Source organism: Cebidichthys violaceus, unplaced genomic scaffold (assembly GCF_023349555.1).
Source record: "Cebidichthys violaceus isolate CVI_PGR_0920_01 unplaced genomic scaffold, fCebVio1.0.p SCAF_14, whole genome shotgun sequence".
Lineage (NCBI taxonomy): Eukaryota > Metazoa > Chordata > Actinopteri > Perciformes > Stichaeidae > Cebidichthys > Cebidichthys violaceus.
The window spans coordinates 14,701,315-14,712,945 of record NW_027176307.1 but is presented as its reverse complement, the minus strand read 5'-3'; the positions used below and the strand labels follow the sequence as shown (position 1 = coordinate 14,712,945).

Genomic DNA, 11,631 nt, shown 5'->3' with positions numbered 1-11,631 from the left:
TAACTGGAAACATCAGGAACGTCAGGAGGAAAACCCCTCAAACTCGACCTCCGATGCGGACGTTAAGAAGTTAACTGCGTCGCGACAGAAAGGCTCTTACCGATATTATATATCCAGATAACAGGGGGGGGGGGGGGGGGGGGGTTTGATTAAAGGGATGAGAAAGATTTTTATTGTTATTTACAAGTTCCTCAGATGTTCACCTCTTTACTTTCGCCTCTTCGGGCCTCTAGAAGACGCTCTTCCTCGATGGGAAAAGGTCGCGAAGGAGACTCCGCTGGGTGGTAAAGGATCCTTCAGTGTTCCCTATGCTAAAGGAGATAAGGAAGGAAGCATCAAAGCATTTTCCTGAGCATTTAGAGCTCTCGCCTGCCACTTTAGATACCTCCGGGTCATTTCATTGGTCATTGTGAGGAAGAAAATTGTCTTTCTCGTCCCGTTAATCCCTTTGTAGGATTGAGACTTAATGAAGCTCTGATACAAACACAAGATATCGAACACGTTTATTCCCGTTACACCCACAGAATGTACCGTACAGTGTGACCCGTGTGAGTCGGTAACCGATGAGGAGTCACAGAAGTGAAGGGGTCAGATGCCTTGCTCAAAGGGCAGTGAGTAAAATGGGTGCTTTTGTTCAGATCAAACCCGTGTGTTTGTCTGCCTTTAGTATACTTGAACAAACTGAAGGGTTAACTTAAAGAGTATCTTTGTCCGAGTATTTAAAGGCGCTCTGATGTCTTTTGGCCACTAGTGGCGCTGTAGAGCAACGTGCGGGACCAAAGACGACCCTCCATACCTGTAGCAGCTCAGTGAAGAACACGAGCAGCCCCGCTTCACAGGAGTCTGCGTGCCGATCGCTTCACAACGTTTGTCGTTTCGTCGCGTTTTAACGCCGACTGAACATTTGGCCGTAGCTTTTTGTTTTTCTACGACGGGCTCTGCACAGCGCCGCGACAAACCCGACTAAACCGGAAATCAGTCTTCCACGGTTCAGACGACGGAGGAGGAAGGTGTTTTGCGGCGTGATCTACATTTTAAAACGTCTGCACAGAAGAATAAAATGAAATAAATCTAGTGGTCTGATGTTTGGTCGGCGGCGCTCCGCGTTCACATTTGTACTCAGTGTTTGGGGTTTTTTTAAGCATAAAGAAGAAGCACAAAGCTGCTTTCTGCTTTTTAGCGGTGTTCAGAATCCTGCTGTGGACAAACGGACGGAAGGAATTGACGCGACGCGTCCCGGAGAACGTCTTCCATAAAGTTCACCGGTTTCTCTCTCTGAACACGTTGGATTCAAAGACCTGAGGCGTCGATCCTCGACGTAGCAGCTGACAATTTATCTTATTGAATGTTTTTATTTACGTTTCTTTCTCTCTCTTTTTTTTTTAATAAGTTTGTGTTTGTGGTTTGCCTTTGATTCATTGATTGTACGCGTGTCGTTTTGAATGAGACGCGTTTAAAGGAACACCTCCTAGTTGTAGCAGGAGTTCTGTTTTTTTTTTTATTTAAAAAAAATGGCCTTTTTTTTGTGTGTGATTTGTTTCCAAAGTGCTGATACCTCCATCCTGCTCCTGGACGTACTGTACTGCAACATGTGCTGTAATCTGTTTGAAGACACAGACGTTTATGATTTCAACATGAATTCTTTGTCCTATAAATAACGTTTTACACACTAGCTGACAACAGGGGTGCTTATTAATTCAATACAAAAAGTTCCCCGCTACACACAAATTCAAAACAGACAAAATGTATCATTTGTGTTTGTGCACTGAGCTGCTGAATTGACAAAAGATAAATATATTTTTCCACCCATACGCAAACCAAATTAACATGAAACACACGTGTGTGTGTGTGTGTGTGTGTGTGTGTGTGCAATCAGAGGAGTTGCCCATGTGCATTGTGCAAAAAGAAACTCCTCCTCCTCCCTGTTTGGTTTGGTTTTTCTGTCGTTTCTGCTTTTCGTTCGTTTTCTGGAAATATTTTCTTTTGTTGCGAAACAATTTGAAGGTCAAAGGTCAAACCCGTTGAGTCTGACGTAGCATAAGACGAGCAAAAAAATAAATAAATCCAGTGTGGTGTGTGTGTGTGAATCGAACCCTAACCCCCCCCCCCACACACACACACACACACACTGGCATCATGTTTAAAGAGTGTGTGTTCCCTGTGAGGACGTGATGTGGTTTTGTATTCAGATGAGCAGGAGAAGACATGACCCTCAGTAAACGTCGTGACTTTCCTCCTGTTACAGTATCGGTGGTTCTGACAGCAGCTGTGTCATCAGCTGTAGCCGCATGTGTTCTTTTAATAAAGCGTCTATGTTTCTAATGTTGTGGTTTCATCCTTGTTCTTCAATACATGCGTCTCCTGACCGCAGCTACTTCACACTTATGGTAATGTAGCTCCTGACCGGGACCAATGTCACTGGACCAACATGTAGCTCTTCACATGTGTATCGGGATGAAGTACCAGGACATTATGAGTATAAGTACTGATAGTACGGTAAAAAGTACAGTGTGTACCTCTGAGGTGTAGAAACACAGGAGGCTGCAGTGAAAACTACGATTTAAAATGATGTCATTCCTCTCTAGATGGCGGTCCTGTATCCACTCACACCACACTACAGCCTGGCTTCTGGTAAAATAATCTCCTTACATCCCACTGCAGTGTGTGTGTGTGTGTGTGTGTGTGTGTGTGTGTGTGTGTGTGTGTGTGTGTGTGTGTGTCATAGACAAGCACATGGAGGCAGCAGATTTGCAGAAATAATCCCTCATTTCTCATTTATGCAGCATTTTAGGGATTGGAAGGCAGGGGAGGCTCACCTCACTCTCTGTGTGTGTGTGTGTGTGTGTGTGTGTGTGTGTGTGTGTGTGTGTGTGTGTGTGTGTGTGTGTGTGTGTGTGTGTGTGTGTGATCTCCACCCCCCTCTCTGTTGTGAGGATCACTCTGTTGACCTAGCTGTCAGGGTGAGACGACCAAAAGCCAGCAAAGCTTTTTTTTTTCCTTTTTTTTTTTTTTAAAACATCAAAACATTTAGTTCATCTCATCTCATCTTCATCCTCTTATCCGTGATCGGGTCTCGGGGGCAACAGCTCCAGCAGGTGGACCCCAAACTTCCCTTTCCCGGTGCCACATCAGCTCAGCTCTGACTGGGGGGATCCCGAGGCGAATCCCAGGCCAGTTTGGAGATATAGTCCCTCCACCTGGTCCCGGGCCTCCCTCGGGGGTCTCCTCCCAGCCGGTCGTGCCTGGAACACCTCCCTAAGGGGAGGCGTCCAGGTGGCGTCCTCACCAGATGCCCGAAACCACCTCAACTGGCTCCTTTCCACTCAAAGGATTTAGTTCAGTCCGTTGACGCCGACCACTGGGATTTGTGGTCTCATCACAATCAATGACATCATTCCACAGCTGGGAGGTGTGATGTCACGCTGCACTAGAGTACAGTGTGACTGTTTGTATGGAGTACTTATTGATTACATATTATACAACTACCTTTTTTCACGATTTCTTTTCACACAGCGATAGAGGATGTTGGGATTCTACCTCTGTCGCTCAGGAAGGCCGCAGCTCACGCTCTCTGCCGTACTTCTCGTCAACAGAGTCGTATCAAATAACCAGCTGGTTCCTCAAAACTCAAAAGATATTTAATAACAAACAGAAGCTATACAATTACAAAGTGAATTACACTATTAATAACAAAACAAACAAATACATTTCATGAAAGTGAGGCCCTGTCCGGGAATGCTTTAAAACTTTAAATTCCTCACAATTCCCCCCCGTACTCACTTTTCAAAGTGAGTATATTAAACAGTTTGCATGTTAAAAAACAGTGGACAACACATAGTGCCTCTAAGGCCACATAGTTCTCGGTGTTTCATTGTCGTCCAACGGTGGTGGATTGAGTCCGACTTGCTGCCGGTCCCACATGTCCTTCCACAGCATTCCTGGGCCTCGTACCAGAACACATGGGGAACCTCGTCCTTAAACAACTCGGATTGTGTGAGACACAGAAACAGAGACAACGGTACACTCTCATCTGAACACATCTGTGCTATGTGGGCGTGAGTGCTGTTTGTCTAACTTCCACTGTGTGTGTTGCATGTACAAGTTTGTCATCTAGAGAATCTAAAGTTAACTCACCCTCTGTGTTGTAATGTGTGTGCTCGTCGTTGGTCCATCACCAGGGTCCACTCCGCTGCCCCTCCCCAGTCTGATGGCTGATTGTCGACCCCTCCCACCACTCCTCCATGGAGACTGAGCAGCCTCTTCTTCAATGTCCGAGCTGCCACAGTTATGGCAACCAAAGTCTCCAGTCGGTGTGTGTCAAAGTCTCTGCCCCTCCTTTCAGCCTCTCTCTCATGGCCTGATGCATCATCAGCTGGGCATCCTTGTGTCTGTGCTGACTAAACGTCTCTGTCCATCTCACACGACTCTCTTGTGTGATGTTTTCCAGGCTCATGGATGGTGGATGGCTTCAGTCAGGGCCGACACTGTAGATCTCGAATGAGTCTCGTTCGTCTTCTTCATCCTCGGCGTGTTGAGTGGTGGGCGTCGTCCATGATGTTTGTGTCTGGGGAGCGTACGGCAGCGAAGTGGAGCCCCAGATCAGGATCCACCCGACCATGTACCTCAACTAAACAACAAACAAAACAAAAACTACCCAAAGATCAGCAGTAAACGGTAGAATACATCTTCACTAATCTGCAGTTGGATGCAACGTTGTCTCATGTAGAGATAACATTTAGAAATTTACAATCCAATTCTTAGATGTGTGTGTGTGTGTGTGTGTGTGTGTGTGTGTGTGTGTGTGTGTGTGTGTGTGTGTGTGTGTGTGTGTCCTTTCTGCTCCTGCCAGCAGCTGTGCATCTCTCTCTCTCTCTCTCTCTCTCTCTCTCTCTCTCTCTCTCTCTCTCTCTCTCTCTCTCTCTGCTCCAAACACGTTTTTTTAAATTGACCTATTTTGTAGGATAAAACTTAAAATTGAATACAAATTAAATAAATAAAACACTGAAAATGTATAGATTATAGAATTAAAATGAAATTGTAAAACAATGAAAATCCAAAAATAAGAAATCTCTCTGGACTCACTCTATTGTAACTTCCTTTCTGAACCACTGGATGACATACTGTTTGTAGTTCTATGGAATTACCCCTTATGGCTTCTGGGTAATGAAGTTGTCTGATGTAATTGTTTGATATACATGTGCTTACCACATGCGCTTTGTAGCTAACTCTAAGGGCTAGGCTAACGGCGACCACATGGCTATGCTAGCAAAACACGCTAACAACCTGCACGTGCTAACGGCGTCCACGTGTCTTTAGTCAACACACTATTTAGCGATCGTCACCCACTAAACGTAATCTACCCGCAATTCATTGTGTGGCTTGACTCACTCGGTGCTCCTGTATCGTCTGAGACGTACCTTTGGCTAGAAGTGCAGAACTAATACATTTATGACGGCTTGGCCGCAACCTTAGTTCAGCTCACAGGAGTATACATTAACCTTAACCAGGCTTTAGCCGTATCCTCGTCCCACCACAATAAGCTATTAACGCGGCTAGGCCACACTCTTGCTGGACAACAATCAAATATCACAAACAACTATTTGTAATTCTGCTAACATTCAGCAAATGTGCTTCCGCATTCAATACAGTCTTGTAGCTACATTGAATTACTTTAAAAATATACTTTACCAGCTTGCTGCGGCGTCTCCTCGTGTCCGGCTTTCAGAAGCGCCGGCCTCCGATACCTTCGCTAAGTATTTCTATGATAACTATACAGGTTTTATTAAAACGGTTCTGCTTTACCTTTGTCAGTGGGGCCCCGAAGGTATCGGCGGCCTCATCCAGTCCGTGTCTCGAGGTCCGCTAAGAGAGTCCCTTCGTGGTCGCCATTTGTTGGGATTCTACCTCTGTCGCTCAGGAAGGCCGCAGCTCACGCTCTCTACTGTACTTTTCGTCAACAGAGTCGTATCAAATAACCAGCTGGTTCCGATTTACAATCAAATCAAAAGATATTTAATAACAAACAGAAGCTATACAATTACAAACTGAATTACGCTATTAATAACAAAACAAACACATACATTTCATGAAAGTGAGGCCCCGTCCGGGCCACGAGGCATGTCTGCATCATGGTGAGGAGGAGGTCTGATTCTGAGGCCCCGTCCGGGCCACGAGACAGATCCGTATATCTGCATCATGGTCAGGAGAAGGTCTGACTCTCTCCTGGGATTTACAGTTCTTTGTCTCCCAAGAGTCACATTCCTCAGCCTATCGATCTGCTCCATCATTGGCTGAAATCTGATAAGCTCCCCCTTGGATCCTGACCCATTGTCCTGGGCAGACACCTCCGTCAACTACCTTCTTCCCCCGCAGATTTACACCTTCTGACATTCCTCAAACCCCCATCACAGACACTCAATATACATTCAATGACCACACTCCTTGGTTTAACACTTCCTAAACACACTGTGACTCATAATATCCAGCTCTAGGAATGCTTTAAAACTTAAAATTCCTCACAAGGAGAACAGACTAGTGGAGTGAAACAGAATCAGCAGCTCCTGAGGCAGGTTGAACTTCCTGAGCTGGCGCAGGAAGTTCATCCTCTGCTGGGCCTTTTTTTTTTTTTTTTTCGAGATGGTGTCAATGATGGAGGTCCACTTCAGGTCCTGGGAGATCGTGGATCCCAGAGGGATGTGTGAAAGCGGACTTATCAAACCTGCAGTAGAACACATTCAGGTTCGTCAGCTGGGTTGGTGGTTCTCCACAGTGTGTGGGGGGGGGGGGGGGGGAGGTCTCCTGTAGTTGGTCAGGTCCTGCAGACCTTTCCCCACTGACGCAAGGTCATTGGCTGTCGCACAGAGGGTGGGGTCAAGACTGTGCTTATCAGTCAGTGCAGTAGCAACTTCAGGAAACTTTGTGAAAAGTCATGGGGATGTTAGATCTGTTTCTCCAGCCCTCCAGCTCTGTCTACCTGTTGGGTGCTCTGGTGGTCCTGCTACTTGTCTACCTTGTCTCCTCTTTCAGCTTCAGCTCCCAGAAGGACAGGAAGGAACCTCCAGGACCAAAACCACTTCCCTTACTCGGGAACCTGCTGCTGCTTGACCTCAAGAGACCCTACAACACACTACAGAAGGTAAGGCAGTACGTAAGAGTAGCTTTCTTGTGGGGTAATTTGTTGTTTTTGTCTCTTAGTCAGCTCTTTCATCCGGTCTTCCTTCTCATGTTGGTGTCTTATATCAGAAAATGCCATGACATTATGCTGTTGTTCTTAGCTTTCCAAGAAGTATGGATCAGTGTTCACCTTCTATATGGGACCCAAAAAAGTGGTGGTCCTGGCTGGATACAAGACGGTGAAGGAGGCACTTGTCAATCATGCTGATGAGTTTGGAGACAGAGATCCAATGCAAATCATGAATGAATTCAATCAAGGACATGGTAAGAAAAGAAAAGATCTCTTCCTTAAACGTGTATCATTCTGTAAAGCCTTTACTTATTTTGTTGAACCACTTCAACTCAGGTATTATATGGTCCAACGGTGACTCGTGGAAAGAGATGAGACGCTTTGCTTTGAAGAACCTGAGAGACTTTGGGATGGGCAGGAGGGCGATCGAGGAAAAAATCATTGAGGAATGTCAGCACCTCATTGGAGTGCTGAAGAACTTCAAAGGTTAATGTCTTATCATTATAATCAATTATGTGAGCAACATTTTATGTGAAAAACAAAAAAATATATAATTTTCTTTTTCCACAGGAGAAGCTTTTGATACGGCCCAACCAATACGTTTTGCGGTCTCTAATATTATCTGCTCCATGGTCTATGGCAGCAGATTTGAATATGATGATCCAGATTTTACATCCCTGCTGGGCGACATGAGCTCACGTACTGAACTTCTGGAATCCCCGTCAATTACGGTATGATTTTACATTTTGTGAAACTTCTAATTTTAACTTATATCAACACAAACTATTGCATCTTTTTTCATTTGTCTCTCCCCTAATATTAATCATGAATGTTGTTCTTTGACAGGTGTACAACATGTTCCCTTGGTTCTTCAAATGGATTGAAAACCGGAGAACTTTCCACAGATTGGGTGCTGCCAATAAAAAACAGAACTTACAGATGTTTAGTCGTTTAAAAGAGACCCTCAATCCACAGATGAGCAGAGGCTTTGTGGACGCTTTTCTGGTCCAAAAGCAAAATTTGGAGGTTTGGAAAACAAATCTATTAAAATTGATATTTAGGATTAGGTAGTCAGTGATGAAGTGAGAGAGCACCATTTATATTTAATGTAGTCAATTACCAGTAAATACAGTCATTTATATACATTTACCATTGAATTTCATGCTTCAAAGAAACAACCTGCTCTGGCGAAAATACACCCGGCTAGTGTGATGGCAAATTCTCACTGTGACTTATTTACTTGTTTTATTGCCTGACCACTCAGTGTTTTGGCCCTTTTTGTTTTACTAAGGTTAATGAATGTCAGACATGGTCAGTGAAGGTCCTCTTAGGTTGAGTAATATTGTGTGTGTGTGTGTGTGTGTGTGTGTGTGTGTGTGTGTGTGTGTGTGTGTGTGTGTGTGTGTGTGTGTGTGTGTGTGTGTGTGTGTGTGTGTGTGTGTGTGTGTGTGTGTGTGTGTGTGTGTGTGTGTGTGTTGCATCAGGGACTGATGCAACCAGTGGGCCATTCAGAGGTTAACCATTCAATGGTTAATCGGTGAAAGGTCACTGTTGTCCAGAAGTCCTAGTGATGAACTCCTGAAGAACCTATGAGTCGTACACAACCAACACTCTGGGTTCTTCCTCCTTCAGACCGCATTGCATTCTGTATGACGATTTGAACCTTCTCTGCACAGAGAACACATACTTTAAAGACAAGCTGCTTTTCTCAAATGTTTCTTAATTTCAGTATCATAGGACTCTTAAGAAAAGTGCTGAGTCAGCTCCAGAAGATTGAAAACAAAAGGTTTTCAGGAAGAACTCCTTGCTTTCCTTTTTGAAATATATTGGCAATAGTCGCAAATTGATCAACAACTGACGGTCAATGTACTGGACAACTTTTTCTTTAAGAGTACAATAAAACTAAATGATTTGTTTTAGACACATTGAAACAAGAAAACAACAACTTAGGATCAGATTTGTTTGAATAAATGCTGATTCATCTTTCCCTGCAGGAATCTGGGATTACCAACAGTCACTTCCATGATGAAAACCTTATGATATCAGTTCTGAATCTGTTCAGTGGCGGCACTGACACAACAACAATTACACTAAGATGGGGACTTCTGCTCATCACCAAGTATCCAGAAATACAGGGTAAGGTGTTTTATATGTGCACAACTTCCATTTAACAAACAGTCCAAGCTATGTGGTTCAGCAACATGAAAACAAGACTAAGAGTCTTAAACCTTGTGATCGCTGAGACTAACTTAGGCACAGTAGTGCCTTCAGCTAATTGCTAAGAAAGATAACACTCATATCTGATTATGGCCAAGTATGCAAAAATACAAGGTAAGGCACAACTTTCACAGAAAGACAGTCAAAGCTACGCTATGTGATTGAATTGTCTATATATGAAACAAAAGCTTTTTTCATCTTCCAGACCAGGTCCAGGAGGAGCTGAACAGGGTGATAGGAAGTCGTCAAGTGCAGGCCGAGGACAGGAAGAACCTGCCCTTCACCAACGCTGTCATCCATGAGACACAGAGACTTGCCAGCATTGCCCCAACGTCCCTTCCTCACAAAACTACCCAAGATGTGATCCTCCAGGGTCACTTCATCAAGAAGGTCCAACTGAATAAATAAACACAATATCACTTTATACTCCTCTTCATGCTCTGAAACACAATGTATTTTCTGGGTGTGAGTTTAAGGAGATTCAAAGAATACTTTACCTATCATGTAAAAATATTTCCAATATTTCTGTCGTCTACAGGGAACCGCAGTGATTCCTCTCTTGATATCTGTCCTGCATGATGAGAGTGAGTGGGAGAACCCACACAGCTTTCATCCTGCTCACTTCCTGGACAAAGCTGGAAAGTTCATCAAGCGAGACGCCTTCATGCCTTTTTCTGCAGGTTTGTGAGCTGAGGGGAACCTTTCTGTTCAGTGTTAGTTTACTTGCAGATGACCTGAAGCCTTTCCTTTGTTCTCTCCTGCAGGTAGCAGAGCTTGTCCCGGAGAGAGTTTGGCCAGGATGGAGCTCTTCATCTTCTTCACCAGCCTCCTGCAGAACTTTCGTTTCACTCCTCCACCTGGAGTTTCAGAGGATGAACTGGATCTGACTCCACAGTTACGCCTCGGTCTCCACCCGTCACCTCATAAACTGTGTGCTGCCCCCGAACATGAGCACTAGGAGAGCTTGCAAATATAAAAAGTGGTTTAACAGAAAATGAACACCACTAATTTAATGAAGAAAATGAATGCTGAATTAATGCTCTACAATAGCTCACTCATGTCACAGCAATCGTAATTCTTCTTTAGCTACTTGCTATGTACGCCTGCAGAGAACAATCATCTTGAAACTATTACAACAATGTCTTTTATTAACTCGAGATGTAAAATAGAAATGTAACATTTTGATGTACTTAACAAACAAGACCTCAACATATCTGACCTTTGGGACAGTGACTCTCTTTAAACCTGAAGTGTGAAGTTTTCCAACAGACTACCACAGCATTCAACTTGAAGGTGCTTACCTCTTATTAAACGCTTCAAAGTCAAAGCTGCAGATCGTTGTCGTGCAACTCTATCTACTACAAATTAAGTTTGGATGCCCCTACATGCTTTTGACTCATGCGTTTCAGAATTATGTCCACTGTTGGTGTTTTTTCCAGTTCATGAAGTGCTAATTTCTTGGAGCACACCTTAGTTGTAAGAAGATGGTCGTGGTTGTAGGTATACAACACCAAGGACTTTAACTGTCAGGATATAATGTGGTTTTGGTTCCATATTGATGCGTCTCACCTTTTGTCAGCATGAGTCATTCAACATTAAATCAAGAAAATGTTTCTCTAAACTTAAGGTTTTAAATTGATTCAAAATTCTCTACTTTTTCTCATTTCAAATCATAGAATTATGATGGGACAAAGGACGAATAAATCCCAGGGAAAAAAATACTTTAGCCAAACTGCTATCCCAACATTGTACCATCATTGACGTTTTCTTGATGTTGTAATTTTCATAGTAAGAATTGTTTATTGCAACTGTTTCATGCATTCAAATTTCTATATATACTATGACTTTTTTCAAGATGTTTTTTGACATACTATACTATGACTTTTTTTCAAGGTATTTGTCCGACATACTATACTATGACTTTTTTTAAGGTATTTTTCGACATACTATACTATGACTTTTTTCAAGGTATTTTTCGACATACTATACTATGACTTTTTTCAAGGTATTTGTCCGACGTACTATACTATGACTTTTTTCAAGGTATTTTTCCGACATACTATACTATGACTTTTTTCAAGGTATTTGTCCGACATACTATACTATGACTTTTTTTCAAGGTATTTGTCCGACATACTATACTATGACTTTTTTTTAAGGTATTTGTCCGACATACTATACTATGACTTTTTTTTAAGGTATTTGTCCGACATACTATACTATGACTTGTT

The 11,631-nt window shown here is 43.2% G+C and overlaps 2 protein-coding genes across 4 annotated transcripts in view; both read left to right on the top strand.

Moving 5' to 3' along the window:
• The window catches only part of vash2 (vasohibin 2), an 18,497-nt gene extending 16,175 nt beyond the window's left edge, over nt 1–2,322 (top strand). For both annotated transcript variants that reach the window (XM_068709074.1, XM_068709075.1), the window contains exon 9: nt 1–2,322. This exon is cut by the window's left edge and continues 747 nt beyond it. The gene's annotated coding sequence lies outside the window, so the exon portion shown is untranslated.
• A 3,383-nt stretch (nt 2,323–5,705) lies between these two features.
• Nucleotides 5,706–10,956, top strand: LOC137871298 (cytochrome P450 2K1-like). 2 transcript variants are annotated; one of them, XM_068709071.1, is made up of 10 exons: nt 5,706–6,738; nt 7,027–7,135; nt 7,275–7,437; nt 7,520–7,669; nt 7,754–7,914; nt 8,030–8,209; nt 9,178–9,319; nt 9,606–9,790; nt 9,939–10,080; nt 10,165–10,956. In XM_068709071.1, the coding sequence occupies exons 3-10, from the start codon at nt 7,311–7,313 to the stop codon at nt 10,356–10,358; spliced, it is 1,281 nt and encodes a 426-aa protein (XP_068565172.1). In that variant the 5' UTR covers nt 5,706–6,738; nt 7,027–7,135; nt 7,275–7,310; the 3' UTR covers nt 10,359–10,956. The 2 variants fall into 2 exon arrangements, with proteins under 2 accessions (XP_068565172.1, XP_068565171.1); XM_068709070.1 differs by lacking the exon at nt 5,706–6,738 and having other exon boundaries at nt 6,906–7,135.
• The last annotated feature ends 675 nt before the right edge of the window (nt 10,957–11,631 follow it).